Source organism: Cynocephalus volans, chromosome 6, assembly GCF_027409185.1.
Source record: "Cynocephalus volans isolate mCynVol1 chromosome 6, mCynVol1.pri, whole genome shotgun sequence".
NCBI lineage: Eukaryota > Metazoa > Chordata > Mammalia > Dermoptera > Cynocephalidae > Cynocephalus > Cynocephalus volans.
Window position 1 is genome coordinate 145,565,628 of NC_084465.1, and position 26,895 is coordinate 145,592,522.

General features: G+C 36.3%; 1 protein-coding gene across 3 annotated transcripts in view; it reads left to right on the top strand.

The window, feature by feature from the left end:
* Window positions 1–26,895, top strand: part of ANKRD26 (ankyrin repeat domain containing 26) — a 100,462-nt gene that overhangs the window by 16,201 nt on the left and 57,366 nt on the right. For all 3 annotated transcript variants that reach the window (XM_063098792.1, XM_063098794.1, XM_063098793.1), the window contains exons 6-16: window positions 3,204–3,237; window positions 6,613–6,682; window positions 8,879–8,939; window positions 9,032–9,081; window positions 12,506–12,629; window positions 12,918–12,976; window positions 16,084–16,177; window positions 18,212–18,310; window positions 18,910–18,938; window positions 19,033–19,105; window positions 23,784–23,866. In XM_063098792.1, coding sequence (XP_062954862.1) covers window positions 3,204–3,237; window positions 6,613–6,682; window positions 8,879–8,939; window positions 9,032–9,081; window positions 12,506–12,629; window positions 12,918–12,976; window positions 16,084–16,177; window positions 18,212–18,310; window positions 18,910–18,938; window positions 19,033–19,105; window positions 23,784–23,866 — 776 coding nt within the window. The remainder of the gene's footprint in view (window positions 1–3,203; window positions 3,238–6,612; window positions 6,683–8,878; window positions 8,940–9,031; window positions 9,082–12,505; window positions 12,630–12,917; window positions 12,977–16,083; window positions 16,178–18,211; window positions 18,311–18,909; window positions 18,939–19,032; window positions 19,106–23,783; window positions 23,867–26,895) is intronic.

Sequence of the window (26,895 nt, forward strand, 5' to 3'; positions counted from 1 at the left end):
GAATTGGAGAAAAGTGACTTCATTTCCTTTACAGAAACTTTCATACTATAGAATATATTGTTAATCATGAAGATTCTCTTCTTTTATTCTGGTGAAAATAGGATTTTTGCTTGTTTCACATTATTTTCTGACATCATTTATTTCATCTATCCCTTTTATGCATTTATTCAAATACATATAGAAATACAGGAATCGCCAAGGCAAATATTAAGAAAAACAGGTTAGGGAAAGGTATTCTATGAAATAACTTTCCGAGTATAGTCACATATAACACATGAACTCAAATAGTAAAAATTGCATATAATGCAACTGTGTGGGGGTTCCCAGGACCACCCCCAGGTGTGGTGATTCACTGGAAGGACTCACAGGACTCACCAGAGTCATACTCATGGATTTATTACAGTGGAGAAGATACAAAGCAAAATTAGCAAAGGGAGTAGGTGCACGGAGCGAAGTCTGGAGTAAACAAAGCACAAGCTTCCAAGAGTCCTCTCCTGTGGAGTTACCAGGATGTGCTTAATTCTCCCATGGCAACACATGTGCAATGTTGTCTGCCAGTGCCAGGGTGTCATTAGACACTTAGTACCTACCTTTTTTTTTTAATGGCGGCTAGTCACCTAGGCATCCCCTCCCTCTGATGTACCAAATTTCCAGACTCCCAGAAGGAAAGCAGCTGTTCAGAGTAAACCACAGTGTTTGTTCATGCAGTTTAGGCACAGTGAACCACTCTCTTATTACTTAGTAAATGATGGGAACCCTCCCAAATCCCAGTTCCCAAATGCCAGCCAAGGGCTAGCCTTGCAAGCAGGCCTTTTACAGAATAGCAGACTCATGCCTGCTGTATGAAGTCTTTTCTGCATAGCAGTTACAGCCCCAGCTTAATGTGTATTGTCTTAAAGTTTTATTTTAATAGCAAATAATAAAATGACATAACATAACATGGTACTGGTTTCAGTTGAATCATCCATATTAAGTTGCAGTGCTGGTTACTTTTTTGACTTTTGGTGAATATTTAACAGATATTTGTACATAAATTACTATGGCAATATTAGATAATTATAATCTGTCCTTCTTATCTGATTAACATCTCAGTAAAATTGTTAGATAATAGGCGTAATGATTTCTGATTTAAAATTAGAATAACAGTTGTCTTTTATTTCAATATATGGATGGTCAGTTTTAATTCATATTGTGTTATATCCTTGTTTCTAATTATAAAACAAGATAAAATATTCAACCATTTTTATCAATTATTTTCTTGCCTAAGTATGCAATTAAAACTATTTGCTGTATGTATTTTTATATAATTCAGTCTGGGAGAATAATACTTACATTCTGTTACTTTGATCTTTAATTATCTCCAATTGTCAAGGTGACTGTCTTGCTGTAATATATGGAAAAAGCAGGTCGAGTCAATATCTTTGTTTTAATAAGTAACTTTATGTTTTAGAACAGTTTTATGTTTACAGCAAAATTGAGAGGAAGGTAAAGAGATTTCCCGTATGCCTGGTGCCCCTCCCCACACGCATAGCTCCATCATCAATATCCCCCAGAAGAGTGGTACATTTCTTATTACAGCTGATGAACCTGCATTGCCACATTAATATCACTAAAGTCTTAGTTTCCATTAGGGCTCACTCTTGGTGTTGTACATTCTATGGGTTTGGACAAATATATGATGACATGTATCTACCATTGTAGTATCATACAGAGAATAGTTTCACCGGCCTAAAAATTCTCTGTGTTCTTCCTATTCATCCCTCCCTCCCCCAGGCCCCTTGTCTTTTTACTGTCTCCATAGTTTTTCTTTTTCCAGAATAACTATATAGCTGGAAGAATGTGGTGGACATATTTTTGAATGTTTAAAAACATTAAAGTTCCAAGGTAATTTCTATAGACATTTGGGGAGAGCTGAGAAAAATGACATCATGCAGTAGTACACAGCACTAACTGGACCGTCACACTAGGTGAGGCGGGTCCAGAAAGACTCTCTAGCAATGGAAGGTAACAATCTCACAAGGCTGCAGTTGACAAAACTGGAATCACAAAGTCGTTCATACTTACCTTGCAATTAGAAATAAGACCAGAGAGTGAATAGTGTACATGAATCAATATGTTGGTCACAGATTCTTTTCTTTTGAGGGAAGAATATGAAAACAGTCTGTGTTATTGTAGCATGGCTGACCTTCTACATCTGCATTCTCTGTCATGAGAAATGCCAAGACAGTCACACAGTTTTGCTTTAAATAAAGTGAAAAAGAATTTTTTCTTCTCCTACTAGGGAGAGGGACAACTCTTGGCACATTCTGGTAGTTCGAGTGAGTTGATGGTTTGCTTTGTATATTATTTTCATAACATATAGTACTCCCTGGCAACTTGTCACCATCTCTCCAGTGTTTCTTCTTCAGCTGCTCTGTGAATATGAGGTACTATTCAGAGTGGATATGCTCCTAAGGGAGTGATGTTTCCAGTGTGTTTTTTTTTCCAGGGGAGGTAAAGTGGTAGGTGAATTTGAGCCTTGTTTGCAACAACATAGGGTAGAGAAAATAGCTAGAACTAAGTGAGCTTACTGGCATCTTCTCCAGAAGAGGAGTACCAAGAGGAAATACATTGATCTCTTTTAAGTTCTTCTGTACTGGCAACTGGAAGGTCTTTGCAAGGGTCCTTGTCCCTGGTCTGTTTCCCGTGTTTTGCCATGCGGTGAAGTACTGTTCCCATAGACCTAGCTTCCTTGTGAGAGGGTGTTTCATTCTAAACTGAAGAGCTGAAGAAACTGTGTTGTGTCACAACAAAATAAGTATACTGTCTTCTAACTGCTCTTAATGCTATTAGTCCAGAAAAATCATGCTATTGGCATCTGGCACTGTCAGCTTATGATTTTGATTCTGCTACTTATCCCATTTTCTGTCAGTTTGATAGGGTTCACTAAAGATTATGGTCATTCTACTGAGCAGTTAGCTTGTAGGTATCAAAGTTTGATAAATTCCATTTTTCTTTCTTGCTTTTGATAAATACAAAGGAAGGGAAGTATGAGTTTTAATGCTTTAATTGCCTACCAGTGGTATAATTAATATTCATTTCAGTATGGTCTTCGGGTATGGTCCAAAGGAATACTTTGTAACAAAGCATCAAAGTCTTATAATTTTAATATTCTGTACTTATCTATTGTTGATTTAAAATGTATTTTACTTTTTCTTTAATAGAGAATGAGAGTTCTGAAGATGACTCTTTAAGCAGGTAGGATTTTACAGATTTTTAAAAAACTATATGTTAATTAAGGGAATGCAGAGAAAAGAAACTAATATTGTTGAGTGTTTTACTATGGGCTAGACACCAATTATGTGCTTAATATTTGTTATCTCTTATAGTCATCACGACAGCTTTGCAAAGTTTCTGTGCTATTATAACCTAGTAATTAGGCACCTGTGGTTCAGAGACATTGATTAATTGGTTCATGATCCCTTAGTTAACATGTAGCTAACCAATTATTTGACCATCTGCCTGCCAGAGTCCCAAATCCATTCTCTTGCCCATCAGCATAGGGACCTGTCTAGACTGGGATCAAGACCCAGGTTCAGATCAGATCAGTTCAGAAAATCAAATTTAGTTATGTGTTAACTCTGATTTAGAGGTTTTCTAAGAAGGCTGATTAGTCTAAGAGTTTGTCCTAATATATTTGACAATTATGGTGGTAATGAGTACCCTTGTTTTTCCCATCAAATTTTTTAGGGCAGATCTCACTGAGCTGTGGCCACAGGAACATAGATATTCTATGAGCAAAAGATCAGGCAAATCCTAGAGAGGAATTGTTTTACTCTAAGTGAAGAATATCCATATGTAGACCACGTTATGTTGATTACATTGAGCACCTATTTAGAGGATATTTCTAATTAATTTTTTTACTTACTGACTTTTCAGTCTGGTTTTCCCTTCAGTCTGTTACCCATGCCTGCCTCTTCAGTTCCCTGAAGTTTTTTCTTTTTTTCCAGATTCTTTTTTCTTCTTTCATGACTTTTCTGTAGTCTTTTACTGATTTTTTAAACTTTCTTCTCTGCCTTTCTTGGTGTTTCCTTTATTCTATTTTTTCCATTTCTGCCAGCTAAGTATTCCCCATTTTTCTCTAGACAGAATCAAAAGTTTCTAGATTTTTTAAGATTTTTTTTTTTTTTAAAGATGACTGGTAAGGGGATCTTAACCCTTGGCTTGGTGTTGTCAGCACCATGCTCAGCCAGTGAGCAAACCAGCCATCCCTATATAGGATCCGAACCCGTGGCCTTGGTGTTATCAGCACCACACTCTCCCGAGTGAGCCACGGGCTGGCCCAAGATTTTTTAAGATTTTAAGGAATCTTAGAGACTAACCAAAACACTCTCTAGTATTTCTGTGTAAAACCTGTGTTTTACATCCTGGTTGTTCCGATGGAGAACCTGAAACTAAAAGAAATTAAAGTGATTTATGTGGCTATAGTAACTGCAGAAGTGAGATTTGAACTGAGGTTTCTTAATTCTAAGCCCAGTAGTCTTTGCATTTTTCATCCTGTAGGTGAGTGTTTTGCTCATAGAAAGGGGAGTGGGTCTAGTGAACCCAATGGAAGAGGATAAGAATGGAATTAGCAGAGGAGGGATCAAGTTTGAAAAGGAACAATACTAGGTTGGATAGGAATAAGGGTTTTAGAAAAGAGATCAAAGTCTTGGCATTTGTTATAAGTGTGATAAAGGTAAATTACAGGAAAAAAGGACACAGGATATTGGGAGTTATCTAGAAAGGCATATTAAAATAGGAGGTTCAAGGGAGTCGTGAATGGGTTGCTGCTTTTTTGTGTTTGTTTAATTGGAGGAACTGACAAACTTTAAGGTTTCTATCACAGTTGTTAAAATAATTTGAGCCACTGGGAAGAGTCTCGACAGCAGACAGGAATGTGGTATCATCTACTTCCACTCCAATTTACAGAGGAGGGTTAGTACTTGAGCACTGGGGGCCTGGAGGTTGCCCAACTGCATAGATCTGTACCCCAAGGCAGGACTCTCCTCACCTCCATCTCTTTTCCCAGTTCACTGATGTCCTTCCCATGTACATATTGGATAGGGTAGGCGTAAGATTGGCTGGTAAAAATCAGTCATGGAGCTTCAGTTGGGTAGTTGTAACATACCTATGCAGGGGTAGAAGACTGAGACTCCATTTAGCTTGTTTTCCAGGAACAGGGAAATAGAGAGCTCCTAACTGGGTTATCTGAGCCCATCCTTGTTTCAGGAATCTGTGCCTTCATTGGCTGAAGATGTAAAGATTGGAGAGCCCTGCAAAAGAGGGATCTGGGAGGAGGAGCCCATAGGAAGGAAGATATTTAGGTAGTAATTAGGGAAACAGAGGTAGGACTACCACGACTCTGAATAAGGCAGGACCTATATAGGGAAAACAATTGGATTTTATAATTTGTAATGTTTTACTCTCTTTGGGAAGATTATTCCCAATAACAAGGTGTACATTTGTTCTTAACGTAGGCACATTTAGCTTTCACACATTTCAGGGGATCCCCTGTACTGTTTTAGTGTTACTGGCATCCACATCCTGCTCTTCTATGCTCAGAAACAAAAGACTCGTCAGTCCCGAATGTTGGTGTGAGGCAGGAAGTTTATAATCAGATGTCTGAGGAGACAGACCAGAACTGTCTCCCTGCTTTAGGGTTTCAGGGGGCTTTTAAAGAGGAGCTGAGGGAATGGAATGTGGGAAATGAAAAGCAGGAGGGAGGAGGACATGCAAGAGGCCAGGTGTAGTCTCACCAAGGCTCGTTTTGTTTCTGCTGCTGTCCTTGCTGGTATCTCATGGTCCTGCTGGAGGGGTGGAATCAGTATACCTTTACTGATATCTTCCTTGGTTTCCCAGGGTCTGGATATATGTGCAAGTCTGCAGCTCCAGGCCAGCTGGAAAACAACTTTGCCTTCATGTAAATAGTGTCATCTTCCTGTATAACCAAGGTCCAGAACGTCAAATAACCATGGGAAAAGAGGGAACTCAGAGAAATCCATGCCAAGAAGAAAACCTGTATCTTTTAAAAATCTTTTAGAGCCCATGTGATTTGAGGTCCCAACATGGCTTCAGTCCTGCTCACTCCAATATTAGGGTAAAGGGAAGCAATGGGGCCTTCCTAATAAGTGGTTTCCATGCTGAAGAACCAAGCCTGCCATTTTTGAGTTACATAGATTAGTCTTTGAACTAAAGATAGACAATAGAAAAGGGACAGTGTATCTTTCTACCTTGTTTTATGCAATCGTGTTTGTTCCAATTCAGGTAACAAAAGTTATATCAGCCATTAATTGGATTTTCAGGTTAGCCTTCAGGACAGACAATTTGTGAAGACAGATTATTCTTAGGTTCTACCAATATATTGGCTGTTGCTCTTTGTTATGGAACTAAAAGTGAGCCTTCATTGAATATCTCATACATTGGGAGAGGTAGAGGCAGAAATAATATGTAAAAGCTTTTTTAAAACAGAGGTCAAATATTTATAATATCAAGAAATATCATTTAACATACAGATAGCCAACCTTTCAACAGATTTTTTTTTTTTTTTTTAAATGAGCTCACTCATTTTTATTGTCTGTTTTTCCTCTAAAGGCTTTCTGACAAACCTGGTCCTGATGATTCATGGCCTTCATCAATTGATGACTTAGATTTTGATACTGAGGTAAAGTGCTTTCTTGTGAAATTAATTTTCTTGCTCTGAATTTAGTTTAGAATTTAGTAGTCTTCTACCTATCGTTGTTTTATGTGTGCAATAGAAATTTGGTCAGAGGAAAACCATGTTATAGAAATATGACTAGTTGGTTTTTTGTTTTACTTTGATAAATACCAGAGGATTGGTAAATACTTTGAAGTAGTTGGGGCTGAAAAAAAGAATGAGCTAGAAAATACATAATGGCAGGAAGGTTATATTAGGAAAAGCTTTCCCACAATAGAGGAATATGAAATTTAGTCAAGGATTATTTGGATAAGAATTCTTTTTTTTTTTTTTTTTGGATAAGAATTCTTATTGTGACTTTTAAATCATACTAGTATGACTTTGTAATACTCATGCCTAAATAAATCTTTAGTGGATCTAATTAGTTATAGTAATCATGGAATCTCCCTGTTGACTTTCAGTTCCAAAACTGTGTAGAACATAGCATATAGTTTTCTTTTTTCTTGGATATTTTTTATTTTGGTGTTATATAGTTTTTAGGAGAGATTTTTCTCTGTTTCTAGCCTTGGTTCTTTTTTTGGGCTAAAATAATATTAGAAATTGTGGAAATTTAGAAATTTAAGTTCTCTTTCTCAAAATCTATTACAAAGGGATTCCATTGTATTTTCTAAGTCATTCCCTTAAGAGAACTTGTATATTTAAAACTCTTCATCTAATTGAAGAATACATGTTTTGCCCCAAGTAATAACCAGTTCTAGAAGCAGAGACTCTTAATAACCATATGGTAAAACTTTAATTTCAGAATTTTTTTGCATTGAAGTATTAAAAAAAAATCACCAGAAGTCCATATATCACATTCTAAAGTTTCAAATTTCATAAGTTTTTGTATTTAGTTATTTAAATATTTATTTTAAAGCTCCTGAATCACTATGACGTACTAGAGATTAGGAAACATATGTGTGTATATCCTGGAGCACCTAGAATAAGGTCTTGCATGTAAGACACATTTTAATGTTTTTGAATGTGAATAAATGAAGAGACAAATGAATCTCTATATAATGGAGAGTTACAAGCTGTAAGAGAGAAAGACACATACTGTCTTTCCTCTGCTGTCACAGCATAATTATCAGCACATAAGACTGACTTCTGTGACCAAATGTGTGGGGATTTCTCCCCAGCAGCAAGCAAGTTCAGCAGCAGATACCAGCTGGGTGTCCTGCAGTTCAGTTCTGACACTGTGTACCTGGAGAGCGTCAGATCTCACAGGTTGAGGGCTCAGTCCCCAAGACTGCCCTCCCACACTTCTGAGATGCCAGTTACACTCTCCAGGTTGTTTTATGTGTGCTTCTGACTGACTGGATATAAATTGGGGTTCCAACAACACCTTCTTTAGGTTGGACTACTTTGCTGAGTGGGTCACAGAACTCACAGAAAACATTTCTTCAGTCCATCTCTGTCTCCATTGTCAGCATATTGTATACATTTTTTATTTAGTAGCTATGTGTTGTTTTCATTCAACAGTCATTGCCCCACAAGGTTTATTCCTGATTTTTTTCTCTCTTTTGGAAGGAGCTAAATTTCCACAATGATTTCTCTATAGTTTTTGACTGAGTATAAACAATTTACACTGTTTGCAATTCCAACACATCTCAACAAGATACTACTAAAAACTAAACTCTCATATTTTCTCCCATAAGAGGTAATTTATGCAAATATAAATCATGCCAGCACGTTTCACAATATAACAAGTAATTCATTTAAGATTTTTATGTTACTTTTTAAAATAGCACTGTAAATTACCTAGGGATAAATTTTTATTCTGTGTTATTTCAGTTAAGAAAATAATGCATATAGGACAGGCCAGTTAGCTCATAGTCTTACAACACCAAGGTCATGGGTTTGGATCCCTGTTCTGGCCAGCTGCCAAAAAAGAACAGAAAAGAATGGATATCATGGTATTTACTTAATAATCAATTAGGGGTAAAGGAGAGTAATATTTTGGGGATATCTGGATCATCCGTCATAATCTTCATCCTATGAGAAGATGCAGAAGAATTGGGGTTTGAATCTACATCTGAGTGACTCTGAGTCACAATCTGATTGTGCTCTCTGTGTTAGATTGTATAGTAATGGTGAATATTGAAATTATTTTATTAAATTTGATTTTTGTTATTCTTAAAGCTGTTATTTTTTTTTTTCTAGAATGTTCCAAAACCAGACTTAACAAAGCTAATCAGTGCTTCTCGGCAATCCATGAAAATTCGTAAGCTATTTGAAAACTGCTTATTCTTGTGTTTTTTCATTGATTTGAAATTACAAATATTTTCATGTTCTCTTTACTTTGTTTGACTCTAGTAGAGGCAAAACATGACCTTCAGAAGCTAGAGGCTAGAACATTGTTGGAGGTCAGTAATTTTTTTTTTAAAGAAATTTATGTATTTTTTAATTGAAATGTGTTGACTGTAACATATTTATGGAGTACAGAGTTATATTTCAGTACATGTACACAATGTGTAATGATCAAATCAGGGTGGTTAGCATATTCATTACTGCAAAACTTTATCTTTTCTTTGTGATGACAACATTTGAACTGCTCTCTTCTAGACATTTGAGAACATACAATAAACTATTGTTAATTATAGATGCCTAACACTATTGTACACCAGTAGAACTTAGACTCCATTAAGGATTTCTCATAGGGCTGGTCTAGTGTGAGGAATTCCCACAGTTTTTTTTTCTTTTTGGTCTGGGAGAGACTCTATTTCTCCTTCATTTCTGAGGGATAGTTTTTCTGGGTATAGTATTCTTGGCTGGCAGTTTTTTTACTTTTAGCACTTTGAATATATCATCCCACTCTCTCCTGGCCTATCGGGTTTCTGCTAAGAAATCTGATGTTAGTCTGTTGGGTATTCCCTTATAGGTTGCTTTTCTCTTGCTATTTTTAGAATTTTCTCTTTGTCTTTGACTTTTGACAATTTGACCACAATATCTTTCAGAGAGGACCTTTTTGTGTTAAAACTGTTTGAGTATCTTTGAGCTTCCTGGATCTGGAAGTCCATATCTCTTCCAATACTTAGGAAGTTTTGAGAGATATAAGAGATTATTTCATTATAGAGGTATTTGTGACTTTTTCTTTTTCTTCCCCTTCAGGAACACCCTTAATTTAGATGTTTGTATGTTTAAAGTTGTCCCATAATCTCAAAGGCTTCCTTTCTTTTTTTTCTTTGTCTGACTTATTTTGAAAAACACCTTTTGAAGTTAAGTAATTCTTTTTTCTGCTCGATCTAGCCTCTTGCTTAGGCTTTCAGTTGTATTTTTTATTTCATTTAATGCATTTTTCAGTGCCAAGATTTCTGCTTGGTTTTTTTTTATGATATCTGTCTCTGTTGAATTTCTCCTTCAGATCATTGGTTTTTCTCATTTCATTATGTTGTCTGCTTTTTCTTGCATCTCATTGAATTTCCTTTAGATTATTATTTGGAATTCCTTTTCAGGCAGATTTTCTTGTCTTTGGGGTCTGGCACTCAAGAATTCTTACATTCTTTTGGGGTTGTCATGTTTCTCTGTTTTTTCATGTTTCTTATATCCCTACATTGATGTCTGGGTGTCTGGTGGAACAGTCACTTCTAGTTTTCTGGAGTAGCATTTGAAGGGAGAGTGTCTTTCCTGTGGATGTGTTCTGTAGTGTCAATGGGTAGAGTGTTTTAGGTTTGCTTCTGGTGGAACACAGTAGAGTAATCTGTGTGTGATTTTTTTCAACTATATTCAATGTTGGAGTTGTCTGTGAGTGCCTTCATGGTGTAGGTACTGGGGCTCTCAGCAGCTCCTTGCTGGAGTGAGTGACACTGGATCGGTCACTGAGGTCATGGGTGAGGTCTCAGGCTCTTGAGAGTAGCTTTGGGGTGCTCTGCACTTCCTCAGCCAGAGTGGGTGACCCTCGGTGGGCTTACTGGTACCACAGACAGGATTGTGTACCCCTGATAGAGGCACTGGGGTGCTCTGCTGCTCCTTAGCTTAAATTGACAACTCTGGGCAGGATTGCTGGCACTGTAGCAAGGATCTTGAACTTTTAGGGAGATGATGAGGAACTTAGCAGCTTCTCAGTTGAAATGGGTGACTCTGGGTGGGGTCACTGGGGCTTTGGGCTGGGCCAGCAACCCCAAAAGAGGTGCTGGGGTGCTCTGAATCTCTTCAGCTGATGTGGGCAACACTGAACAAGGTCTCTAGGGCCATGGGTGGGACTCTGAGCCCCCAAGAGAGAAAATGGGGAGCTTTTTAGCTCCTCTGTGGAGTGGGCCACCCTGGGTAGGGTAGCTGGGGTCATGGGTGGGACCTGCTGCCTCCAAGAGAGACACTGGGGCACTTGCAGCTCTCAGCTAGAGTTAGCCACTTTGTTCAAGGTTGCTGGGGTTGTGAGCAGGTCTCTGTATCTCCAGGAGAATTGCTGGTTTGCTCTGCAGCATCCCCGCTGGAGTGGATGGCTCTAGGCAGGTTTGCTGGAGCTGTGGCAGGACTCTTTGCTCCTGGAGAGGTGCATGGGTGCTCCACTGAGTAGAGTAGGGCTGCCACCAGTGATGAAGGACTCCAGTCGGTCAGCTCTCTTGCTCTGCAAACTGTGAGCACTGACTCCTTCTGTCCTGGGGGTGGCCTCTGCACTGTGCTAGATCACCTGTTCTCAGGGGTGCAGAGTGCCATGTGGTCTAGGATGCTGGAGAAGGGGACTCAGGGCTGTGGAGATTCTGGGGTTTGGGCTCCAGTGTAAAATGCATCTGGGTGGTGGTTCTGATCACAAAATGGCAGTGTCCTGGGGACAGCCCAGGACCTGGGGAATGGGGAGGGGCTCAGTGCGAACTTCCTCTCTGGATTAATGCAGTTGCATCAGCTCCCAGCAGCTCCCCGCACTGGGCTCACAGCCTGTAAGGGCCATGCTTCCTTATAACTTGGGTTGCTGGTGCTCGTGGCATGAACAAGGTTATTCAGGATTCCCCTTGCCTATCTTTTACCTACAGTAAGAATTCTCTCCTGGCTCCAAGCTGACCCTAGTTGGATGATTTACTTGTCTTTCTGTGCTGCCACTGTACATTTCTGAACCTCAGGGAGTCTTCCTCACTCTTTTGCTGAGTTCCAGTGTTTTCTCCCAGAAATTCTGTGACTATCCACTTGTTGTTTTGGACTTTCTTTGTGTCAGAGATGACAGCTGGGTGACTCTAATTAGCCACTTCATTTGCCATGCTGTTTGTGCCCCATCCGTTTGCTCGAGTTGCCCTGTCTAGAATGGCCTTCACTCCGTCTCTCTGCACTTTGTGTTTCAAAATATGGCCCTATGTTTGCAGCATTTCTGAGTTTCCCAAGTAGACCTGACTGTTCTCCTTTGTACCCTTACTGTACTTTATTCACTTCAGTTGTAGAACTAGTGAATTATAGTTTTGATATATCTCTGCCTCTACTAGAATTTAGGGCAGAATCTGTCTTCTATTTTGTCCACCTTCTCCCAGGATAGTGCCTATAATTTGATAGACACAATAAATGTTTGTTGCCACACTGACTGACTGACTGACTGCATGAGTGCGTAAATATAATGTTTTCTGAAGTTGCTTTATTTATTTATTTATATCTTTATTTTTTTATTTTTATTTTTATTTTTTCAAAAGATGACCAGCAAGGGGATCTTAACTCTTGACTTGGTGTTGTCAGCACCACCCTCTTCCAAGTGAGCTAACTGGCCATCTCTATATAGGGATCTGGACCTGTGGCCTTGGTGTTATCAGCACCACACTCTCCCAGGTGAGCCACAGGTTGGCCCTGAAGTTGATTTTTTTTATTTTATAGGAAGGAACAACAAAGCCAACAACTGGAACAAAGGAAAATGGTATTGGTATCGAAAGTGCTCCACGAGAGCAAACAAATGACAATTTGACTTCTGTTGATGGAATGCACAACAATAATAAAAGTGGTAAGTTAGTAAATATCTATAAAAATTTTTCTGTGCTTAAATACTATTATAAAAATCCAATTAAAGTGTTTAGAACCAAATGTGATATCCATTTCTGTAAATGTTTTGCTATCTTTCTTCATACTACCAACCTCTTCCCGAAACTGCTTCAACCTCTGCAATTATTTTTTGCTATTATTTTATTTTTATTTTTTAAAAATATTCATGAATGGAAATAGACTTGTATGTGTATTTAAAATTCACAGTAATAAATATTCTCATTAATGTATCTGTGACTACATTTTATAGATATGAAGTCTGCATTAGGATTAGAAGAGGAAGATGTAGACTCACCTTGGGATTCTGAGGTACTGTGTCTTTTTATTTTTAAATATGAACATTACTAATGTTAAAAAAAAAAAGAGCATTCCTTGACTTGACTTTCTCACCTCTGCATATACCCATAAGGAATTATTTCCTTGCTTTTTTCAACCTATGGGCTAAATATATACATAGAACAATTCTGCTAATTTGCAGGATTCATTCGATCAGTATAGTATATATAGTGCAAAAAACTAAGGCTTAGAAGTCCCAGGGAATTAGTTTGGGTTCTGAAGTGAAGTTTGTCTAAAAACTAAAGAATTATTACAGGTTATCTATGGCTTAAATGTATGGTTCTATGGTATATATAGATGTGTAAAAGTCCTAATGAGATGTAGTGAGAAACAGTTTGGATTGTAGTTTTTTACAACTTGGAATTTGATAAGATAATGCCTGGGACTTGAATGTATTATTAGATTTGAATTGTCAGGTATAGATTTGCAAGGGATATTTCAGGAGAAGGAAAAGAATGGGAAAAAGTATATATGTGGGACTAAAATAACAACAATTTAGTTTAGTGTTGTTTGAATAAGTTGAAACCATTTTCGAAACTAGAATGCATTGAGTACATTCATGGCAGCCATGCTTGGTGTATCATAAGGATAAAATAATGATGACCTATGGTAAAGTGACATCTGTGGAAAGCGATAAGGAAGGGCCTGATCTCTTAGATATAAGCAGCTGCTGCATAGTGGTACCACTACTATAGTTGAAGTCAAAAGACATGTTAGTATTCTGGTTCTGTCACTTACAAGCAATGGAATCTTGGAAAAAATTATTCAACCTATGTGTATCTTGTTGGGTTTTTTTGGCAGCTGGTGGGTATGGGATCCAAACCCGTAGCCTTGGTGTTACCAGTACCACGCTCTCCCAAGTGAGCTAACCAGCTAAACCTATTTAATGTATTTGAATATCAGTGACCTGGTTCATAAAAATGGCAATAATATCTACCTGTCAGGTACATGTAATGAACAAATAGGGTAAGAAATGTGAAAATGCTTTGTAAATGTAAAATGTGTATATAAACGTAAGATAAAATGGTCACAGTGATATTCATTGACTTAGTAAATATTTTTTTAAAATCCAAGCAAACATTTATTCTGTCCCTGACCAGGGGTGGGGGGAGAAGGGGATACAGAGATCCCCCACAGGGAGGAGGGCCGGGCTCTGGCAGGAAGACAGTGACCAGGGCTGCTAGGCCCTGGGAGCATCCGTAAGGTGAGGCCAGGGGGCTGGCTTGGTTCTCAGAGGTCACAGAAGTCCAGATGGCCTGGGGAAGAGAGTTCTGGAAGCTGGCTCTCCCCAATCCCCCAAGGCAGCCCTAGCTCTCCCGTCCCATATGGCAGAGTCCAGGCTCATCCTGGGCCAGAATCTTTGGTGCTGTCTGTGTGTGGTTCCTGGGCCCCTGGCCTGGGTCTGACTGGCGTCTCACTCCCAATCCCCCACGAGGGGAGGCAGCACCAGGGCCTTCCTCCTCCAGGTGGGAGAAGGTAACCGTGCAAGTCTTCAAGATTAAAATAAAAAAAATAAAAATAACAATACAAAATAAAAAAAGACAACTCATCTCAAACCCACGACCTGCCTGCCCTACCTGTCTGTGCTAGAGAGCAGCAGAGACAAGGCAGGTCCTATTCCTGGCTCTGAAGAGCTGGGAGGGCTGCGGGCATGGGGCTGTGGGCCAGCTTTAGTAAATATTGAGGATACTTTTTTCGAAGGACAATGAAATACCAGTAGTATCAGGAAAAGAAGGGTAAGTTAGAATGGGCATGTGGATTTGTAATTTGGGATATATTAAGTTCCAGTAGACTATCACTGGAAATATCCTTTAGTAATACTGTAATTTGGCACTTAAGGTCTTCCTGATGAGATTTTAAATGCTTTGACCTTGAATAAATTTGTTATTAAACACCAGCTATGTGCTAGACGGTTAGGTACTGAATATACAAAATGAGGACTTATGCTGTTGTGGCTGGAACAGACAAACAAGTAAACAACAAACACAAGTCACTGTAAGTGCTTCATCTAAAGAAAACAGAGAATGCTAGGTTAGAGAATATTGCGGAGTTTGTATTTAGGATGGAGACAGGAGAGGGAGTGGGGAGTCTGTGGTCAGAGAAGATCCTTCTGAGTGTGACGTTTAAGCTGCCAACTAAAGGATGAGCAGCCAACCATGTGAAAGTTTAGGAGAAGGACATTGTGGACAGAGAACAATGGATCACATCTGCTTCTCATTTTGCTTTTAACATCCTGGAATGACTAGGAAGTAGGAAGTGGGGTAATCATCATCAAAATCGTTTTTATTATTATTTTGTGAAGAAAAAATGTGCATAGTGACTGACACATTTAGATGCTTAATAAATATTCTTATTCTTCCTTTGTTATTAAAGCTTGCTATACTTTTTTGAAGTTAATTTCTTAATTAGGAAAGAGTTGCATGCTGTATCAATACTTGTTTGTTTTTATTTAAACATAATGTAAAGAAAAGTTTTTCATACTACTTTGTCATTTTATTCAACCATTTTTCCTAGCGGTAAACATTTTATCAAAAAATATTTAGATTTTTCCAAACCCTTGATTAAAATGAAGCAACTTCTACAGTGTTTGTTTACACTCAGCAGGACATACTTCAAAGTTTCTTATGCCAAATATCTTATTTTAACACTAAAAAATTTCTGTGATTAGAAATCTTTGAAATGTTTAATGCTCTAAGTATTATAGCAAGTGTGCTTATTAAAGAATTTGTTTAAATGCATATTTTTTTTTAAATGTCCTCTTATTTTTGGTGGGGTATGCAAAGTAGAGTTAGGTATTTTGAAGTTAGTTCCTTGTTGAAATATGCACATAAATTAATATTTTGTCCATGAATGTGTTTCCTCTGGCTTTCCATGCTTGGTTTACAGTGTCAATATGAAGATAAAAGATAAACATCAGCTAGAGAGCATAAATGAGGTTTTTCATTGAGATATTTTGGTTTTCAATACATGCTTCTCTTACATTTAAGTCTAATTGCTTTTAAAAGAGAAAATCCAAGTGTTTTCTTAGAATGTGATTAGGAAATCTTTGTGCAACTCATTGTTGATATGTCAATTTTAAGAGTATGTCCGAGAATCTTCCACAGAAGTATGGTGGTCATTTATCTGGGGCTGAAGATCAAAGAGGAAAAAATATAGTAAATGGACAAGTAGAAGGTAAGAACTGTATTTCATAAAAAAAGTCATTTGAGGGAATTTTTACTTGAAACATGAACACTGATTTATCCTACTAGCCAAAGAAAATCACCTATTAAATGCGTAGTAAGGAAAAAGAGAAATGAAATGGTGATAAGTTGTATATCTTACCAAGTGTCAGCAACGGATTGAATGGAGAGTGCCACTAATGGAGCTCAATTATTAGTTTTGTTTGAGATACTCTAAGACCTGAGGAAAGTCAGGAAGTAAGGAAGAGGAAAGGAGTACAGAGAGAGTGCAGAGTGAGAATGGCAGCGAGTCCTGGGGTAACTGTAGAAAAAGAAGCAGGTGTGAATAACGGAGAGTGGTACAATAAAATGATTCTTTAGCAAAAGAAAGAACAGGTATTAGAAAGGTGGTAAGCATTAAAACAAGCTTCCAGTACCAAAACTTGTCAGAGAGGTCAAGCAAGAACTTCCCACTCTTCCTGTCTTCATCACTGTTGGGAAGGCAATAAGGAATGAGGTGCCTGATCATACAATGCTAAATTTTGTCTGCCTTAGATGAATATGAGCATATATGGTCAGCCATACATGTGCATAATTTAATGTTATGTAAAATATTGCTACTTCACAGGATAGTATCCTTTAGGCCAAAATAAGAGACTTGTAAAGAAGAAGAAAGCAGGACTAATAATGGAGAGGTCAGGGAAGCTATAGCCTGATTAAAAGTCCATTAGGAGGTATGACTTCTAATGAAATTTCAGTTTGGGTGTTGTAATAGAGAGGAACTAGAGTCTAGATTCCAAAAGGAGAAGCCAGGGAGCTGCTCAAACTTTAATGAATCACCTGGAGGCCTTGTTAAAAATGCACATTCTAGGGCCAGCCCATGGCTCACTTGGGAGAGTGTGGTGCAGATAACACCAAGGCCGCGGGTTTGGATCCCTATATGGGGATGGCCAGTTAGCTCACTTGGGAGAGTGTGGTGCTGACACCAAGTCAATGGTTAAGATCCGCTTACTGGTTATATATATATATATATTTAAAGTGCACATTCTGATTCAGCAGGTCTGGGATTCTCCATTTTTTTTTTTTGTCTTAAAGATGACCAGTAAGGGGATCTTAAACGCTCTCCCAAGTGAGCCATGGGCCGGCCCTTGAGATTCTACATTTTTAACAAGTTGTCAGGTGATGTTGATGCCACCTGGTCCTCAGACCGTGCTCTGAGTAGCAAGGATGTAGACTTCCCTTTAGAGAAATCTGGAAGAAGAGCCATTGGATAATAGTTCAAGACATAACAGGATCAAGGGAAAATATTATTTTACTTTTTAAAAAAAATTTTATTTTATAGCCAGAGGGGAAAGAACGTAGAGATGAAGAGATAGAAATTATAGATGTAAGATAGTATTGCTGAATAAAGAGGAAAGAAGTGGGAAAAACTCACAAAACGAATGTAAATGGGAAGAATCAAGACCATGCATCTAGAGATTACTCTTGAAGAGTAAGAGGGAAGAAGGGAGGAGAGAGAGAAGGTAGCTAGGTAATTTTGGAGGTAATGATGAAGGAACTTGGAAGGACTCATGTCAGATGACTTCATTATATTCTCATTGAAACAGCAGATTACAACATTGCTGTTCCAGAGGTTACTGGAAGCAGGAGGGAGCGCTGGAATTGGCATGAAACTGGAGCCACTCACTTCTCTTTTCTATAACTATCAGGCATCAAAGATCTATGTTGCAGTGATAATAGTTATGTGAATGAGATTAATTTCAATACAGAAGCATTGGCTGTTTTTTTAAAGATAGCTTATTTTTTGATAAGATAACTGTTTCATAAAAATACTTTGAACACTATCATGATATACCAAACCAATTTTGGAAACAAAAGAATCTATAGAGTTTATTCCTTGAATACCAAAACTGTTATCTTCAGTAAATATTGAACTGATTTTGAAATATAAAATGGTTTTAATATCTAATAATTTTGTGGCAATTAATTTTTTCCTTTTCGATAACTGTATTTTAGTATTGAAAGCTTATTATACATTATTTCTTAGATGTGTTTTATATACCTTCTTGCATGAGTGGATCAAGAAACTTTAAGATGGCTAAACTAGAGGATAGAAGATATATAGGCATACCATTAGCCCACATGGGTATGGAAAAAAAATGAATATTGTTATTAACTGTTATTCTACAAGTATATGAGTATATCTAAGCTGATCAATTTAGAATACTTCTCTGGTGAGAAATGAATCATACATTCAATTGCACTGCTACCACAACTGTGTACTTCCTAAATTACAGGGAAAATTGAAGAACATGGTAAATACTTGTAGTATAATGGTATAAATGATTCTGATGTGTTGCTTAAAGATATGCTGTTGCATTTTACTATCAGCTTTGACATTTATCCTCTCAGGCTCATGATTTGCTTCTCTCATTAAAGATCACTTTTTCTTCCCATCAATCACCATATTCATATTGGTATATGTGCACTTTTCTTTGTTATAGTCATTTGAAACATAATCTCACTTTTGAAATCTTAACTGCATGGTTTATTAAGCCTATATTCCTTTTTTTCTTCAGTATATTTCTGTCAGGTTGCTGTCCTAACCACAAAAAATCCAAATCTGAAAGTAATCATTTTTGAAGCCAAGCATGAGGATTCAGCTCCATACTAATTCTGCATGAATGTGTGGTTGGCTTTGTCATATTTACATATAATTCATTATATGTCCCTTTTGCTTTTCAGAGTCTCCTGAGAAATATCCTTACTTGAAGGTAATAATTTGTATATTTTTATCTTAAATTATTGACTACATGTTCCATGAAATATACATTATTTATTAATCATTTTGTTTCAAAACCTATTTAGCCTACTGTTGAAATGAAAGATTCTGTTCCAAATAAAGCAGTGGGAGTGAAGGATATACAAACATCTAGATCAGGTAAATTTTGCAATACAAATTTAACTCTGGAAAGAGTACATTAAAATATTTGAAATGCTCAGTCTTCTTATTCCTAATTTTTTGTGTGTGAATTTGATGGAAGGATTTGACATAAATAATGCAGATGTCATTGTTGGTACCCATGTTTGAAAAAAAGATATTTACAAACAATATGAAAAAGCAATCTTAAAAAATGTAAGCTTTAACTCAGATGTTTTTACATTTACGTTCAATACCTAAAGTTTCCTATTTGGAATCCCTATACTTCTTAGGGATTTATAGAGGTTAATGATGAGACTCTTAAGACTTTTTCCAATGTTTTAAAATTCTTATCAGAATTCTGACCTTTACCTAGATGTGTGTGAATGTGTGTGTGGTGTCTGGTATCTTTGGTTATTAAAAATGGGGAAAGTAATTAATTATTCTTTAATGATTGTTTGGTAGATGTAGTCTTTGAAAAAATCGATTCTGAAAGTTTTTGGCCTAGGCTCTTTTATACTATTAAAAAATTATTGCAGATTCCAAAGAGTTTTTGTTTAAGTGGGTTATAACTATTGATGTTTAGGATGTTAGAATTGAAAAATTTTAAATGCAGGCATGCACGTACACTCCAGTACCCATTAGAACTATGACCCATCACCCATTAGAGCTATAACTTTATGACATGACATGTCTCTGAAAAACTCTACTGTACACTTAAAAGAGAGTGGAAACTATATTATCTATCCTAAGTGAATCATTGTGCAGTATATGCATGTATTAAAACAGTGCATTTTACTCCACAAATATGTACAAATAACTGTTAACATGTTAAAAGAAAAAGAAAAGGAGAAAAGAAAATGGCAACTAACAATGAGTATTATTTGACCTCTTGGATCCCTGAGACTCCATGGGTTCTCAGATCACAAAGATAAAGGGGTTCTTGAAGATGAAAAGGCTTTAAAGTTTCACTTCTACTTTTTTTGATTTTTTTTCTTTCATTTCTTTTAAAAAGTTTAAATGTGACCATTTTGTTTAAAAAGAAAAAAGGGCCGGCCTGTGGCTCACTCGGGAGAATGCGGTGCTGATAACACCAAGGCCATGGGTTCGGATCCCGTATAGGGATGGCTGGTTGGCTCACTGGATGAGCGTGGTGCTAACACCACCAAGTCAAGGGTTAAGATCCCCTTACTGGTTATCTTTTAAAAAAAAAGAAAGAAAAAAAGAAGAAAATAAAAAAAAAAATTCTGTTATATTCATTTCTTGTTTCATGGTATTTTGTACTCTGTGGATCTAGTGTGGACCTAGACTTATCCTGTTTTTACAAGGGGACAATTAGGTCACTTAAGGCTATCATTTATCGTATAAATTTATGGTGTTTATTCAAGACTTAGAAAGTGAATTCTGAAGATATTGGTGTTTTGAGGAAAGACCATCTCATTGTAATTCATTTTTTATTTAAAGTACTGCATTCATTAAAAGTGTTTTTAAGCCCATGTCTAGAATACACACAATACTGTCATACATATTTAATCTTGAAATGGTTAGACATAACTTTTGTTATTAACAACAAAAAAATTTTTTATCTTTGAAGAATCTTAATTTTTTTTTTTTTTTTGATGGCTGGTTGGTTTGGGGATAGAAACCCTTGACTTTGGTGTTGGAACACCATGCTTTAACCAACTGAGCTAACCAGCCAGCCCAAGCATCTTAATTATTAATCAACAAAGCTCTCATGGAAAACAAAATATGTAATAGAGATTGATGAGTGAATCCAGGTAAGTAATACTAACAAATAAAAACAGAAAAAAACAAGAGACAATAGTTAATTAAAGTTATCCAAATGAATGGCAAGCCTAGAACATGTAAAATAAAATAAGCCATGAAAGAGTAGTGTGTTTGTGAGGGAGACATGGGACTATTTCTCTTCAGAGAGAATTTATTCAAGTTAGTTACACTTGTATTGTTATTTACATTTTAATAAATGAAAACTTTATTTTCAGATTTTTCAGATTGGGATTCTACTGGTTTGGCCCTCAGTAATAAGAATTGTCAAATATCTGATAATTTGAAAGTTGATGATAAATATCCATTTGTATCACAATCAATGACTAAAAATCAGCTAGCCTCCTCAGAAGTTGGACAGATGACCTTCACAGATAAAGAATAGATTAATGTTGGAGCTGTGTTTCTATTAGGGAATTATACATGACTTCTGTGAATCACAGCTACCAGAAAACAAAGAGAGCAAAGAAGATAATAAAGAACATAGGGAATTCAACCCTAGGCTGCCTCTGTGTGGCTTCATAATGCTATAGTTCTGACTTTTCAAAAATCATTTTGTGGCAAAATGTGCTTTGTGTTTACTCCCCTTATACAACCTACAACCAAAGAGAATACCTGTTAGCAAGGCATTTGTATTCTTCCTCTACCCAAATCACACATAAATACCAAAGAGTATTAGGAGGAAGAGTAATTTTATCTAGGTGTGGATTTAGCATAAACTTGAGAGTGGGTACCAGGATTATATTTAGAACTTGGGATTCTATGGGAAAATTAGGTAGAGATCTAAAGATTGCCTACTCAAATGCAATGTTTCTTTGCCTTATTTTTACAGCTCTGAATTCACAATTACTAGTTACAACTATATGCAATGTAACCAAAAGAAGCATCTTCCAAAGCCAAATATTGTTATTTCTTATAATCTCTATGACTTTATGTATTCTAAAATTGACTTTCCCAGCATTAATGGTAATCATTGAGAATTTGCTGCATGGTATCCCAGCTGTGTCCAATCTGTAACCTTGTTTTAATGAATAACAGTTTGCAAGGAATTTTTTTTTTTTTATTTAGTGGCTTGCTGGTACAGGGATCCAAACTTGCGACCTTATAAGTAGGAATGTTGGTTTTAAGGAGTGCTGTATCATTTAAAGATAATATGTGAAAATCAATTTTAATTCTACTAGCATACCCAGTCTATTAACTGCATGTAGTATGTGTTCTTCTTTATGCACCAGTTAATTCAGTGCCCTTAGTCAGTCATATGGTAAGGTCTGTAGTAATAATCATACAATATTTTTTTACTCCCACAGTTTTATTTTTTTGTCCTTATCTGTAGAATTAACATTCTATTTTACAGAAGATTAAAATTATCTCCTAGAGTAGTGACTGCAAGGTATAAATCCAAAGTCATGTACCTATACAAGTGACTCATTTGCTCTTATTTCTTTATGAGCTTGGTAGATCCACGAAGCAGGACTTTTAAAACAAAACACCTAAATGAGTTCCCTCAACACAGGAAGACATGGAACAGAAAAACTACAAAGAAGGTGTAGCAACTTAAACAGTTCATGTAGATCATTTCACTTCTCATTTGATACTTCTTGTAAAGTAATGAGCAGAGTCTAGTTCTCGAGGGACCCAGATTTGTACATGTATTCATTTAATAAAAACTCATTCTATAATGGATATTGATAATTGTATAACCTAAATATTTCTGGAATATTCCCTCAGTTCAGGCCTGCATTGTCTTTATTTTGCACTATTGCCTTCTAATTTGTCTCCCTTCACTTATTCATATGCAGCTGAAATTCATCTTCCCCATAGCATTTAGGATGATCTCTATCTCAAGTACGAATATGACCATGAACCACTTTTTAAAACATTAATGTCCAAGCATCTTCAAGTGACACATAAGGCTCTCACAGTATGACTTCTGCCCTCTCCATCTTCAGCCCTTTCCCTTGCCTGCCCTTTTCTCTGGCATTACTGAACTGCTGGGGATGCCCTCCTGACCCATCCACATGTTAGGACAAATATATATCCAATATAATGCTTCTCCCCTTCTCTTACTGTTTCCTGGCGTGCTCTCATCCTTTCCTGCTCTCTATTCCTGTTAATCTGGCTAACCTCCCTCTGTAAGTGTCAGCTCAGGCATTATCTCTAGAAAATCCATTCCTGGCACCCTTTATTTATATTCTTTAAATCCCAGCGCCTTGCAGACTTGAGGGAAATAAATGATGATTGTTTTTACAAGGATAATTTAAAACATTGTCCCTGAGAGTCTAAGAGCAAAGGGGATAGACATGTAAAGAAATAATTTACAGTTCAGTTGGTAAAGATACAGTAGAAACATGTATAAAATACTAAGGTAGTCCCCAAGGAAAGAGATAAGTGTTTATCTGGGAAAAGACAGCCATAATTAAGGAAGACTTCAAGGAGGGGGCTGAGTCTTCAAAGATGAAAAGAAATTTATCAGAATAGATCATTTCAAATAAAAGGAACAGAGTGTACAATGATAAAGGTGTAAAAAGTAACAGCAATTTGGAAACCTCTAATAATAATAATGAAGAGGTTCGCTTATGAGGTAGAGAATAGTGTGCAATGTTACTTTATATGTTTCTGCTGCATTAAATATTTTTAATGATTTTGTTCAGTTGTGTCAGGTGGATGGATTTGTGAATGAATCTTTGGGATGTTTGTATGCCTTCAACCTGGTGACATCTAATGTCTTCTCAAGTGGTTTGTTGAAGTTTTGGATAATTAGAAGTATTTTTTAAAGAAGTCAATATTCAGCTAAAGATTAAGCTTCATTTAAACTCTCAATTTATAAAATACAAGCAAATGTTATTTTCTGTCTATTTTTATAAAGATTATATCTCTTATCTCACTGTTCTAAATAGTTTAACTAAATGTATAGGTTTGTCAGCAGAACTAGACTTAGAAATGATGGCAGAAGAAGTACAAGAAAGGCTTGATGAAAATGAAAATGAGCAGCCACAGGTATGTAAAAATGTAAATTTAAGTTTCTAGTTGAATATTATTTTCTTTGCTTTAATAACATAGTATAGTCCAAATGAAATTACCGTTGGACTAGCCTTTTAGATCAGTAGATCATAATTTATTATTTAATATTTAATTTAAAAAACATTTTAACTGGTTATAAAACTTAAAATATTCTTAGAATCTATAGTAACTTACTGCTAAATTTTACCCTTGGATTGAGGCAAAAAATTTCCTGAATATTGTTTGGTCTTCCATTTTTATAACCTCCTTATATGATAAAGAAGATAACATCAAATACCGAACCATATCATTAAACAGTTGAAGTTATGAAAAACGGTAATGGCCACTGAGTTGGATTCATGTTGAAGGAGTTATCATCCCCACTGGTTCAAAATTTGCAGTTTTACATACCCAGTCACTAATGACAAGGTTAAAGGTTTATTCTTCCTTGTGGTTTCCAGATGACTTCAGTGTCTACATTCAGGGAGAAAATGGGGTCATAAAATCAAGCCAACTGCTTATTAAAAGAATCATACCTTCCAGAATGAGATCTTTGGTGTTAGCATACAAACAATAACTTTCTAACCTATTTCATTTCAATGGAGGAGATCAGTAAATATTAAAACATTTTTTAAAATCTGCTGTCATTAGTGCACGTTAGAATATATTAGAACTGGACTTAAGCAGGTAGTCCTTAGAGATGTAAAACTATATCATAGTATATAATTTCAATTAAAATTTAAGAATTTGCTTTTCTTTCTGATAGATGTTGATTTGGGTTTTTTTGTTTGTTTGTTTTGGTTTGGGGGCTGGCCTGCTTGGGGAATCCAATCCTTGATCTTACTGTTGCAAGGCTGCTTTCTAACCAACTGAGCTAAAGGCCTGGGTGTTGATTTTGCCTCCTAATAATTTAAAGTTTGTCTACTTTCCAGTTACTTATCTTTAGAAAAAGTACTTAAATACACTATAGGGGCTCAATATTTAAAGTATGGTGAGATAAATTATTTTTAAGTGAGGAAGCCTTTGTAATGTTAACCATCATCTTCTAATTCATTTTTGGTAGATTTAACACATAATGAATTAAGTTCAGTGCAAAGAAATAGTTACAAAATTACATTTGTTACTTCATGTTATTCTCTAATTTTAGGCTAAGGCAAATTGTTTTTCACTTCTTAGTTACAATCCAATGATTTGGGAATAGCTGAACATGGATTAGGAAGTTTAACAATTAAATTTTAATTATTTTCTAATTTTTCTTTGCCCATACTTGATTATTCAAGGATAGAGTTATTTTAAAAACATGCACCCTGAAAAAAAAGACATCTGAGAATCAAACCAAGCAAATTAATTTTCCACTTTTGCACATGCAAAAAATGTCTCAAGAACCAGAAATGAGTAAGGATTGTGATAGAGTGGATATATGTGTATATTCAGGACTTCCTTTTGTGTAAAAGTATGAGATGTGGATCCAAGAAGGCAAATTAGAGTGGAAAAATAACTTAAAACTCATCACCAACAAGTTAAAGCAGAAGTTTGGTGAAATTTGTGAAAAATACAAAATTACTGCTTGTCCTGAGGAAGAGCCACTTCAGGATAACTCTAAAAGAGGAGCATATTTAAAGGAAATACCCTCTAATTTGACAAATAATATACTTGATTGTGAGGGAAAAGATGCATTTGGAATCTCTGTAGTCTTCCAGGCATTTCCTGAACAAAAAGAAGAACCCAGTCTCAAAAATATCTTTCCATCTCATTCATATTTTGGGTCCCCAGAATACACTTGCCAGTCATCTTCTAAGCTTTATTTAAATGAAAATAAATTAGACTGTGAAAATGATAACAAACCTGACACTGAACTTGTTTTTAACACACATGAGAATTTTTATAATGATACAGAAAATAAAAAAGGAAGGAACCCAGAAGTAGTTATAGTTGAAATGAAAGAAGACCAAGAGTTTGATATGCAAATGACAAAAATTAACATCCAAAATACCACTAATGGGAAATTAGACATCAAATATATGCCTCAGTCTATTGATCCAAAAAGCCTTTTAGATGTGTGGCTTACCCACTCCAAAGAAAGGTAGCATATGATTCAAATAAAAAGACAGTATTTATCAGTGTTACAGACACTGGTAAGAAAACAAAACCAACAGAGGACTTGTCCCAGAAGCCATTATGTGATAATTACAGTGCTAATAGCTATAAGAGTATGGAAACTGAATTAGAAAATGTGAATTCTTCTCCACCACATAGTGACAGAACATCAAAATTGTATCTAAATGAAGGATTACAGCAAGATATGCAAAGACTTAAGAATGAGATAGGCATGTTACAAGTAGGGTTCCTGGCTTTGGAGAAAGAAAAAGTTCAACTTCAAAAAGAGGTAGAGGTTGTCTTGCTGCTGCTCTGTTTTTCTCTTTATTAATTATCTGATCCATTCTCATTTTCTCCTTATGAGAAGCTCATGTGTAAAATGGCATTATCTAAATATGTAATTGTGTCTTAAAATAGATTGTTTCTGCTGTGTAAACAATAAGAGTTCAGGAAAACATTCTTACAGTCTTCGTTCCTTAATCAACCTGAGTCCTTCTACCAGTCTTCCCAGTGGCATAGGAATTGGGAAACTAATTTCGCTATCTATTATGTGACCTTCTGAACCAGGATGAGCATAAAAGAGATTGCTAAAAAAAGTAATAAGCTCTAGGCCTCCCCTCCCCCCCACCATTAGCCAGATAAATGGCATTTATTTAAGCAATAAAATGGGAATAAAGTGGGAAGGAAGCAAGGAAGCAATGACTGAGAATGGATATAAAATGTATCTAACCTTGGGAGTTGCAACAAATATTCCCAGCCAAAGTAATCTGTTTATTGTGCTTTCATGTATTTAGGTTTATCTGCTTTATTCTCAAGCCATTATAATTCCAACATGACCACTTTACATGTTTTTTGACAACAAATATATATACTTCCACATATCTTTTTTTAATCACCGCTTTGAAATGTTTCTGTTGAATCAGACCTTT